The sequence below is a fragment of the Pterocles gutturalis genome, unplaced genomic scaffold (assembly GCF_000699245.1).
Source record: "Pterocles gutturalis isolate BGI_N339 unplaced genomic scaffold, ASM69924v1 scaffold21506, whole genome shotgun sequence".
Taxonomy (NCBI): Eukaryota; Metazoa; Chordata; class Aves; order Pterocliformes; family Pteroclidae; genus Pterocles; species Pterocles gutturalis.
In genome coordinates this window covers 4,812-13,916 of record NW_010100948.1, presented here as the reverse complement: position 1 = coordinate 13,916, position 9,105 = coordinate 4,812, and the positions used below count along the sequence as shown (strand labels likewise).

The 9,105-nt window shown below is 36.5% G+C and overlaps 1 protein-coding gene across 1 annotated transcript; it reads right to left on the bottom strand.

Moving 5' to 3' along the window:
- Positions 1-250: 250 nt before the first annotated feature.
- LOC104460685 (chromosome unknown open reading frame, human CXorf23) lies at positions 251-8,350 on the bottom strand. The gene is made up of 7 exons (XM_010081705.1): positions 8,310-8,350; positions 5,720-6,298; positions 4,711-5,376; positions 2,248-2,426; positions 1,475-1,589; positions 1,215-1,278; positions 251-373 (listed from the first exon to the last, which is right to left on the bottom strand). The coding sequence occupies exons 1-7, from the start codon at positions 8,348-8,350 to the stop codon at positions 251-253; spliced, it is 1,767 nt and encodes a 588-aa protein (XP_010080007.1).
- Positions 8,351-9,105: the final 755 nt, after the last annotated feature.

Here is a 9,105-nt window from a genome sequence, read left to right as displayed (position 1 = left end):
CTTCCCATTCAGTGCTACAGTTTGAGCTTGCTTTTCCTTTTCCCCCACTGCAACTTAACCTCTTTCAAGGTAACACTCCTATTACTGAGTAGTTTGCAATGTATGTCAGATGAATTTCAGTCCAAGTCAAACTTGCAAGGACAAACTATGGAAAAGAATCACCACAAATGTGAATGTAACTGTGAAAGAGTCAAAAAATGAATGCGTAAGAGAACTACAAGCTTGGGCAAACAAGATTGTTACTTGCTAATTACCTTGGAGTTATACCATCTACATGAAACACTCTCTCATCTTCATTCTTCAGTCTCTCTTTTCTTCTCCTTTCTATATCATGCCGTAGATCATTTGGGTCTTCTAACACTCTCATAATGTTCTAGTTAAGAGGAAGGGTTGAGGTCAAGTTAGCTAGTAATACCTAAACACTGACTTGATTCTGTCTTTCAAGGGTTGTATTCAGTATGTAATTTTGTTAACATAGTTCAACTATCTCCACATAGGACAGACATACAGCAACCCAAGGATCCAAAGTCCAAAACAATAACAAAAATAGTCCTGAACAACTACCCTTTCTAGCACCATGCCTTTTTACAAGTTTTCAAACAACAATGAACAGAGCACTGAAATTCTGCCAATGCAAAAATATTCACATAAATTCCAGTAAATCTTAAGAAGTTCTACTATTCTTAATTAAGTTGAATCCCCACAGATGTGTACTATAGAAAAAAAGTGGTAATTAAATCACAGTAGATCATAGCTTGAAAGAGAAAGACAGAAAAATCTTATGTCCCTGGATTAAAGCACCGGATAAAATAGCATTCTGAGGAACTATGTGGATGTTGGGCCATTCTAACATTACCGTAGAAGAAACATTAAGGCTTATTGTAATTAAATGGGGAAAGTAGGAGCCACATGTCAGCATCTACTTAGTATTCACACTATTTAAAAACAGATAGGGGTTCAAGCAGCACAAATAACCACACTACAGCTACTCCAGAGAACCCACCTGCATTTTACTCATCAGTGAACACAGTATACTTTCACCATTGTGGTATCCGTAAACATGCTCAACTGTGCATTTATTTCAAAACAGCCAGAACTACTGATGGTCTTCAAAGCATGTAAAAATGACTTACCAATATCAAGGGGAAAAAGTTGTTTACATCTATATCATTTTCAACTTACTGTTTGCCAAAAAAGTTAAGTAATTAAGATACCTGGGGAGATTCAGATGGCACAGTTCGTTTATTCTGAAGTTCTGCTAGAGACATGTCAATCCTCCTGGAACACAAAAATATTACCTAAAAACAAGTGCCATCACTATAACTAGCAAAAATGTTATTGACCAACTACAGAATTCTTCACAGACTATGGGCAGGTAGTTTAGAGTCAGTGAAAAAACACTTTCCATTCTGTAGAGTCTACTGAAGATTAACAATTAATGCAAACAAATTAAGGCAAAAAGCCCGTCAATTACCTGTGAATTTCTGGATCCAAACATATTTTGACTTCATTCATATTTGCAACTGGTTTATCCTGAATTTTTGAGAACCGTTCATGTAAAGTTATGTCAGAAGACGTAAAATAATTTGCTGTGAGGAGATATTAAATGCAAGAATGTTTAGTTGTAGTACTTGAAATGCACAGTGGGAAATTGTATCTTCTAAAATATTAACTCTTAAGGACACCAAGACAACTTCTGAGATTAAATTTCAAACTATTTCCACTTGCAGTTTAACATTCACAAATGGAAGATTAGGCCAGTCCATCTTTATCTTATTAAACAAGAAGGAAACCAAAGCTGAACAGAAAGTTAACCATGTCAGCTCTATCATGGTAGTACTCAAATGACTAGAATCTATAAATAAAATTCAACATTGAACATGATGCAGAAGTCTAAAGACTAACCTGAACAATTAAAGGAACTATATATAACAAGGAAGTTGTGACTACAACAAAGCTTTTTCTTCTCTTGTTCCTAAACAACCAGGTTAGTCTTAAGTACTAGCATAAAGTCTTTTCGACCTTAACACTCCACAATAATGCCTCCATTATGGATCGAGGCCTTCTTAAAATCATTTTCCATGCAACCACTTTAAATCCTCAACCTACATTCTCCTTAAACAATACAGAATGAAGCCAAAGGCAAACACCTGAGATTTACAAGGACAGCATACCTAATTCATTAGCTTTGGTTTTAATAACTATACATATATGAACACATACATATACCCTGAATATTACAGCCACCTTTAACTTGATGGATAATTGTGATTATTTCCTGAGTAAATTCTCTCGATGGGTCATTTTCAACATTTTGTGTTACAGATTCCATGTGCTCAAACACCGGATGAAAATTTTCAGTTTTCCTGCCAACAGCAACCAGATCATGTGACATCTGTCTCTCTGTAGTATGACTAGAAGCAGTCCTAGAACAAAAATTTGCAGGTATTCACTTTAAAAGAAATCACTATTATCTGAAAACTTCAAATAGACAAGTAGAACAAAACAACAAATGAAGAAGTTCATTTCAGGAATAAATATGATGAAACCAAAATCTTGTGTTCCTTTTTTCAATTAAAAAAACTCCTAAGGACATAAGGAAAAGCTATAATAAAACACAAAGAGATATGACTACACTCAGGAATCCTTGTTTCAGTGAAGTATGTAATACAAAATTTGTGAATTTTAAACTTAATTCATCTAGATCATCAAATAAAACAGGCAAATTAAGATCCTGATACACTTCTTTAGTATAATTCTGGAAGGCAATTATGTGTGTGTCTTTGTTTACAACGAGCTACCAGACAATTTTCAAGAGCAAGTCAGAGATGTAAAAATCTCATCTTTGAGAACTGAATCATCACTTGAGTCTAGTGAAACAGCTTTCCAGTGGCAGTGTGTGAACTTCAGAATGTGTTTAGCATCTTTCTGTCAAATTTTATTCATTCTCAGCAAGTTTATGCCCCAAACGGTTGCACCGCTGCTTAAGAGTTATTTTGACAGGGAAGCTAACACTTTAAAAATCCTGCTGTTCTTGTTGCAAGGAAAATGTTTGTCATTTGGAAAGACAAATAGAGGACTCAAACAGCCCACATAAAAGCTTTTAGGACAAAGACTATTTACTTGGCATTCTGCAAAGTGGTTACATGCCTGCCCATCCTGTATTTGAAATACACAAGACCAGAATTTCATACAAAAATTGTATCAGAAGTAGCCTTTAGCAAGTGCCAGAAGTCATCTGTCTGCCCCCAGTAAACTGGTAATAAATACATGCAAGAGGGAATCCAAACAATCTAAATTGTAGATGATTTGAATTATCTAGCTGCTCCCCAGGTTCATAAAGAAAGTATTCTCAGCCATTTCAAGTCAGATGTTAAATGCCTGAAGTACGAAACATGAATATCCCCAGTCACGAGCTTCTGCAAAATTAAGTGTTCTCATCTTTAAAAAAAGAAAAAAAAAAATTAGCACTTCTGGTTGCGGAAGCAAACCCTTCACACGTGAAATTAGCTGTAATCAATGCAGTAGTTTCTTCAGTTTCCAAATAATTACCATGTCCACTGTGCATGACTTTCAAAAACAGCAGCAAGAGGCTACTAGACACAGGAGTAGTCCTGTGAGCTTGCGACAGAACCCAACAATAATTTAATTATTTTCCTTACATTATCATTTAGGAAGTTAAATGCTTGTCCTACCCACAGGTGGGGGGGAGCATTACTTCACTTCCCTTTCCTCAGCCTTTAATATTAGTCCCTTATGTGCAGAGAGTAACCTGCCGTTGTAACTCTCCATTGTATTACTTGTTTCTGAAATATCAGAAAGGGAAATAATTGGTATAGATGTTTTATTTATTTGGAACAAGAGGAAAAATACCTTTCAAATGAGGGCTGCTCATTTTGGAAGGGAAGGTAATCCCTTCCAAAAGAGATTACTGTCATTATATGACCAACTTGCCTGCAACAGCAAGGCAACAACCAGAAGAGCCGTCAAAAATCTACCCAAACCAAGCTGCTTACTCTCTGCTATGTATCTATCATCCAGATATTCACATTACCACTTTTTTCCAATTCAGTTAGCACTGAGAATGCTAAAGGCAACCACAAGTATTACATAGAAGACAGACAGAACCAGACTCTACTGATTTTCAGTTCTGATGCCTCAGATTGTCACTTCATTTGTTTATAACAATAAATAACATAACCCAGGGTCCTTAATTCTTTGACAGCTTAATTGAACTTGATCTTGAACATCTGAATGTGTGTCTGAGATTTACATAATTTAAAGGTTATTTGGTTTTTAGAAGAAATGAAGGATAACTCAGTAAAAAAAAAAATGCCATCATATTCCAGAAGAAAGCACAGGACTGTATTTTTCTGCTTTCGTGTGGGGTTTGTTTTGGTTTGTTTTTAAATAAAAGTAACACATTTATCATAAGCAACTTTTAGCTACAGGATTAGATTAGGCATATCTGCTCTTTCCACTTCCTACTACATCTCCATGAAATGAACTAGGGAGGTTTTTTCATTTGTGTTTCAATAGAGGGAGGCTGTAAGTTTCCAGTCTGGGCAAGTGAACATTTTAAACTAAATAAAATTTTAAAAGTACAACCTTAGTTTGTCCTGGTTACCTCTTAAAGATACTGTGCTTTCCTCCAATATTCATAAACTGCAAAGAGATAGGAAGAAAGAAGATGTGAGGTGAAACCAATACCTGTATTTGGTCACCATTTTCTTCGTGTCCACTTTGATTGTGAGATGTTCTCTGCTACTGTTGACATCTGACATTTTCATATCTGAAACAGTATGACTTGAATCATGCTGGCTATCAGAGGAATCTACTTTTTTCCTGAATTCCCCTTCTTTCCTTACTCTTTCCTCCGGTTTCTTTTTAAAAGATCTCAGATCAACATCCGTTTTGGAAGAGTTAACGCAAGCATTGCAGCCCTTCTTTGAACTATATTTAACAGGTACTTCAACATGCCCTTCTTCAGTCCGTCTCGCTCTTCCACCACTAAAGTAATCTAACTCTTTGCTATTCCGGGCACCCTTAGAAGAACCATATTTTTGGTCTTCCTGCTTCACATACTTCTGAGCTCTATCGTCTGAAAAAGGCTTTTCCCCATCCGGATGCCTGTGCCGTTTATGACCGTACTCATAAGCTATCTTTGTGACAGAACCCTCCGAGTACTCCCTTTCAGCCGATCGGTGGGACTGGGCACCCAGATTTCTTTGCTGCTCCTTTTCTTGGTAGGGTGGAAAAGAACGTTCTTGCTTCCACTTGGAATTTCTTGCTACTTCTCCACCGTCATACCTCTCCATTTCCTTAGCCCTTTTAGACGTGTGCCCATATTCTCTGTAATCGTGATCTTCAGGATACCTGTGTTGACATAAAGCAATTTACACTTGCACTAGAGAAGAAAGTGAGAACTTATATGTGCAGAATGTTGGACAGCAGAATGCGTGGCAAGTTAACCCATAATCCCTCACGCCAAGGTACAGATGTGCAGGGGCTCTTAAGAGGGAAATATTATCCTTTCATACTCTAGCCATCAATACGATTTACTTAAAAGACAAATACTTCACTACTACCAGTCGCCCATAATTAAACTACAAAGTGGCCAACGTGTTTCAAGGTGGATATCTTCAACTATAATGAAAACAGACTTTCACTTGAGGCTTTACACCACAATACCCAGGTTTTAATTATTTTATTCCTATACCTCTTCTGTAAAGAGCTCCTTGCCGTAAATTCATCAGAAACTCTTCCGGGTGACTGACCATACTTCTCTTCATGTAACCTCTGGTGCCTCAAGTCATCTTCATACCATTTTCTCTCAAGTTTACACGAAGTCCCTAACGGTCTATGAAAAGGTTTCACTCCTTTTTCATTTTCAGTGACTTTGCAGTGCTGAAACATGTATCTGTCTTCCATTTTATGTTGGTAAAACGGACGATCATGCTCTTTATATGGTACTTCCGAGTATTTTGGTGGTAACTGGCATCTCCTAGTGCTTTCAGTTCTTTCAGATGAATGCGTTCTGTAGGGCTTATGAATGTAAGTATCTTCCATGGGAATTCTTTTCAGGTTTGGTGAAGGTGATCTACGTTCATATATTCTCTGGTGATTATTTCCATGAGGTGCAAACCTGGAATTGCTTTGTCCATATTTTTCATCTTCTGTTCTCCAAGGCATAGGCTTCTTTGGGTCCTTACGAAAGCTTTTATATTCACAGTCATAATTAATATAAGCATGCCTCTGCCTATGGTGCTCTGGACTCCTAAATGCTGGAGATAAGGACCTAAGGCAAAAATAAAACGCACTTTGAGCAGTCCCATCAAATTGAATCAACCTCTTAATGAAAACATCTATTCCCTAAGGAAGTATAGTTTACTGCACAATTTTAATCAACTGGTAAAAAAAATTAAAAACAAGATATTCAAAGTGGCATCTGCCTGGCTAGAGTACCAAGCTTACTTTTATACTCTATTGAAAGCTTTCATAGTAAAAATACTCTCTCGAAATAGTAATAAGTCAGTCATTTTTCTCTTTGCATCTTTTCATTTAAAACTAAACCTAATTTAATATCTATGAAGTTTCCACTACAATGAAAACAACTGTTATACGCATTTTCACACTTCTCAAGCATTCCCTATCTTTTTCAGTGCCAAGAGAAAAAAGGGGAAGGAAAAAAGCATATAAAGAAATGCAAAAACCAAAAAATCCACATCATCACACCTTTTTAGGTTTTCTCTGCATATCAAAACAACTCCCAAAACTGACTGAAAACATTATAAAATATCTTACTTAAAATGTCGCACAGGTAGTGTTTTCCCTGCAGAAAAGACCGAGTTTGAGAAAGATGTTTTGGTCTTTTTGTACAATTGTGTGTACATGTACATACCTGTATACACATGCACTTCCACACTTACTGCAGCTTTTGCTATTAAAAGATTCAATTGCTAAGTTCTACTCAACTGCATCACTCAGCTTTGCATTTTCACCTACAGTTACAAAAATGAAAGCAACCTCCTAAGAGTTTTTAACCAAAAATCTCTTTAAAGAAAGAAAAAACAGTACAAGCCGCTAGCAAGAACCAGGAAGTAATCCCAGACATAACAGCTCTGGCTGTATTCAAGTATTCACTGTATGCTCTCCATACACTCTTTAATAAAAACACAGAAAAATGTAATGATGAAAAAATTTAAGGAAGTAACTTCCTTTGTATACATATTGCAAATGTACAATTTGGCATAACTATTTTCTCAATTTTGGTAAATGAGTTCAAACTTAAAACAACAGATCTCCATAAAACTACAATGGCTAACTTCCAAATGCACCCATACTGCTCCTGCCAACCCACATGTTTCTGGTTAAGGCTTGCATTTTAATGAGAGCTGGGGTATTCCTCCCTGCCCTTCACTCAAAGGGCATATTCACAACTATCAGTCTAGTATGGAAGTAGACATTATTTCTCTTTTTAAAACGAACAACCACCCACACACATTTTTCTGTGTTATCTAACAAACTCCCTTGGTCTTGGTCATCACAGCTTAGTCTGTTTAGAAAAGCAACCCAAAACCAGCAAAAAAGTAGTTTCATATTACACACTAATAGCTCTTGAAAGCTTAAAATTGTATTCCAGCCTCCTAGTTTTAACATCTCAAATTGGCATTGCAAGTCCTAAAAATTAGACAGGTAACTAACGGCATGAAGTAACCTGGATGTTATTCTGGTCACATACATCAATGACACATGCTACTAGGCTAGTGTCCAAAAACAAGGGCACCAATTCCCATGTTTTCAGTTTGCTTTATCCTGCAAGACATAACTAACCGTGCTAAAGATCAATTTGTGGATCAGCCCCAAAGGCTCAGAAAGCCTGAGGTTTTTGAACTAAGAAATTTGTTTTCTTCACAGAGATCTGGCCCCCCTGTACACCAGGAGACAAAACAGGAGTGAGCTACAGACAAAGCGCACCAGGCAGTGTCTGAGTAAAAATAACCTTTACCAGTTCAGTGCCTGGGTTTTGTGCTTAAGGTAGTTCCAAGTCCCAAAACATGGAAGCTGAACAAGGTTCTTGGCAGCAAAATCTTAAAACTTCCAGCTTAAAAAAAAAATCATAACAATAAAACTGCAAGTTGGGGAAAGAATTGCAGAAGATGTTCAGTTTGGAAAACAAATTGTAATTTACAGAACACACTTTACAAATTGCAATTCTGGGTGCAATTTTCTTTCTTTTACGCAAATCCTAACTATAAATCTTTATACAGAGCTACATTTCAGAACACAAGTCAGAGCTAACTATTTACCTTGGTTTCCATCGTGGTGATCTTGATCTAGATCGTGTCATCTTCTCACGTGTTTATAAGAGTTTCTTGAAGCTGTAAAAATGATACAAATTTACTAGTCTGATAACAGAATCACACTACAACTTGCAACAGGGACAGTTGTTTTTAAGAAGTGTAGTATTATATGCTTCAAGGTTGGGGTGAGGCACATTTTTTGGATGTTTTACTTTTACCTCTGATTCCCATTTTAAGGCAAGTAACTTTTTTCCTAATTGCTGACCTTAGAACACAGCTTATTTTCTTTATAAAGACTTAATATTTGACCATTTCCCCCTTTTTCTCTCCATTTTGTAATGCTGTCTATTCACTCTGGTCTTAAATGTTAATAATCTCACAAGCAAGCTGCAGCAAATGAAAAAAATGCTGTAATTGTTAGTATGTATTAAATGCTGTAGACGATAAGAGAGGGGAGAGATAGCTTTAAAATAAATTTTTACAAAGAAAAATGTTTTTGCACCAAGTTATAGTCTGAGCTTTATATATACAGAGCTTCAAATTTGTAACGTACACTGATATCTTTACATGGTTACAGACCTCCTGAAAGCTTTAACTGCTCCATCAAGACTTAACTGCTGTATCATCACACACTTCATCCAAATAAAACCATGTACAAAAGATCACTTTTCATTTTTTATACTTAACTTGTTAATAACCTACTACCTAGACACACTTAAATATCCAGTGGACGCACTATGACAGAAAGCACTGCTCCCAAATCCCAAAAGTGGCCCTGGGCATCCCTTCTTATAAAAGCTAT